Source organism: Perkinsus marinus (assembly GCF_000006405.1).
Source record: "Perkinsus marinus ATCC 50983 genomic scaffold scf_1104296962300, whole genome shotgun sequence".
In the NCBI taxonomy this organism is placed as follows: domain Eukaryota; phylum Perkinsozoa; order Perkinsida; family Perkinsidae; genus Perkinsus; species Perkinsus marinus.
Window position 1 is genome coordinate 1 of NW_003205466.1, and position 997 is coordinate 997.

Consider the following 997-nt stretch of genomic DNA (forward strand, 5'->3'; position numbering starts at 1 on the left):
GCTTTGGCCACGAAAGAATAGGGCATCAATGGCTTCCTTGGGTAGCTCGAGGCGGGATTTCTCTGAAGGCGGAGGGACTACCACAGTAGAGGGGGGACACAAAGTCGAGTCTGGCTTCTTGTCGAGAACGTCGTTAAGCTTGTCGATCATGAGGGTGACATCCGACGAAAGGGAGTTGACCGTAGTAGTCAAAGTACCGATCTCGTGCTCGATGTAGTCGAATCTTTCGTCAACCGACGCGAATCGGTCGACAGTAGCTTGGATGTCGCCGTGGAGGGCGTCGATTTCAGCTCGAAGTTGTACATCAGTTCCCTTGGGGAGTGCAAGTTCCCTAGGGGTCGGGGGTCTTGGAATCTTCGAGCAGGAGCTTGAATTAGAATCTTTGCCCTTGGTAGCTCTGCTTGTAGGGAAGTCGAGCCCAGGGGCTGCAGGGAGGTTGGCCAGCCGAGTTGAGTGACGGTTGGCGTCGTTAGTAGAAGTAGTAGATCTTGGAGAGGCGTCGAAGGGGGCCTCGTCGTCTGGGAGATTGGGATTAGAGATCCCGGTAGAATGTAGCGGAGCTGGCTGATTACCAACCTGGTTGTTAACACAAGAACCGGGCATTTCTGCAGACAGATCGCTAAGTTATCCTTGGGGTAGAAGGGTTGAAGAATCAATGAGGGAAGAGGGAGAAGAACCCAACTACGATCTTGAGCCAGATGGCTACAGTCGTCTTACCATCACTAGTGTCCCAAAGGCTTGTGCTTACTAAGCCAACCTATGTCTAAGGGACGACTAATGGGATCGACAAGGACGAAAGTAGCGAGTGTAACAAAGCAATATGATCATAGAACTGCAAAAGAGAACGAATTCGACGCCTAGCCGTTTCAGCCGTTTCAACAAGTCGACATGAAACTGCCTAGCGGAGCGAAGCGATCGCTACATAGCTAAAGAGCGAGGTCACGCCGAGCTCTCATGACATACTTTGTTGATCCCTTTCTTGTTCACTCTGCTGTGA

At 51.5% G+C, this 997-nt stretch overlaps 1 protein-coding gene across 1 annotated transcript; it reads right to left on the reverse strand.

Moving 5' to 3' along the window:
• Positions 1-84: 84 nt before the first annotated feature.
• Pmar_PMAR005670 (hypothetical protein) lies at positions 85-603 on the reverse strand (the record flags this gene model as incomplete). The annotated part of the gene is made up of 1 exon (XM_002771918.1): positions 85-603. A coding segment is annotated over one exon (519 nt), but the record flags the coding sequence as incomplete, so codon positions are not given.
• Between the last annotated feature and the right edge of the window lie 394 nt (positions 604-997).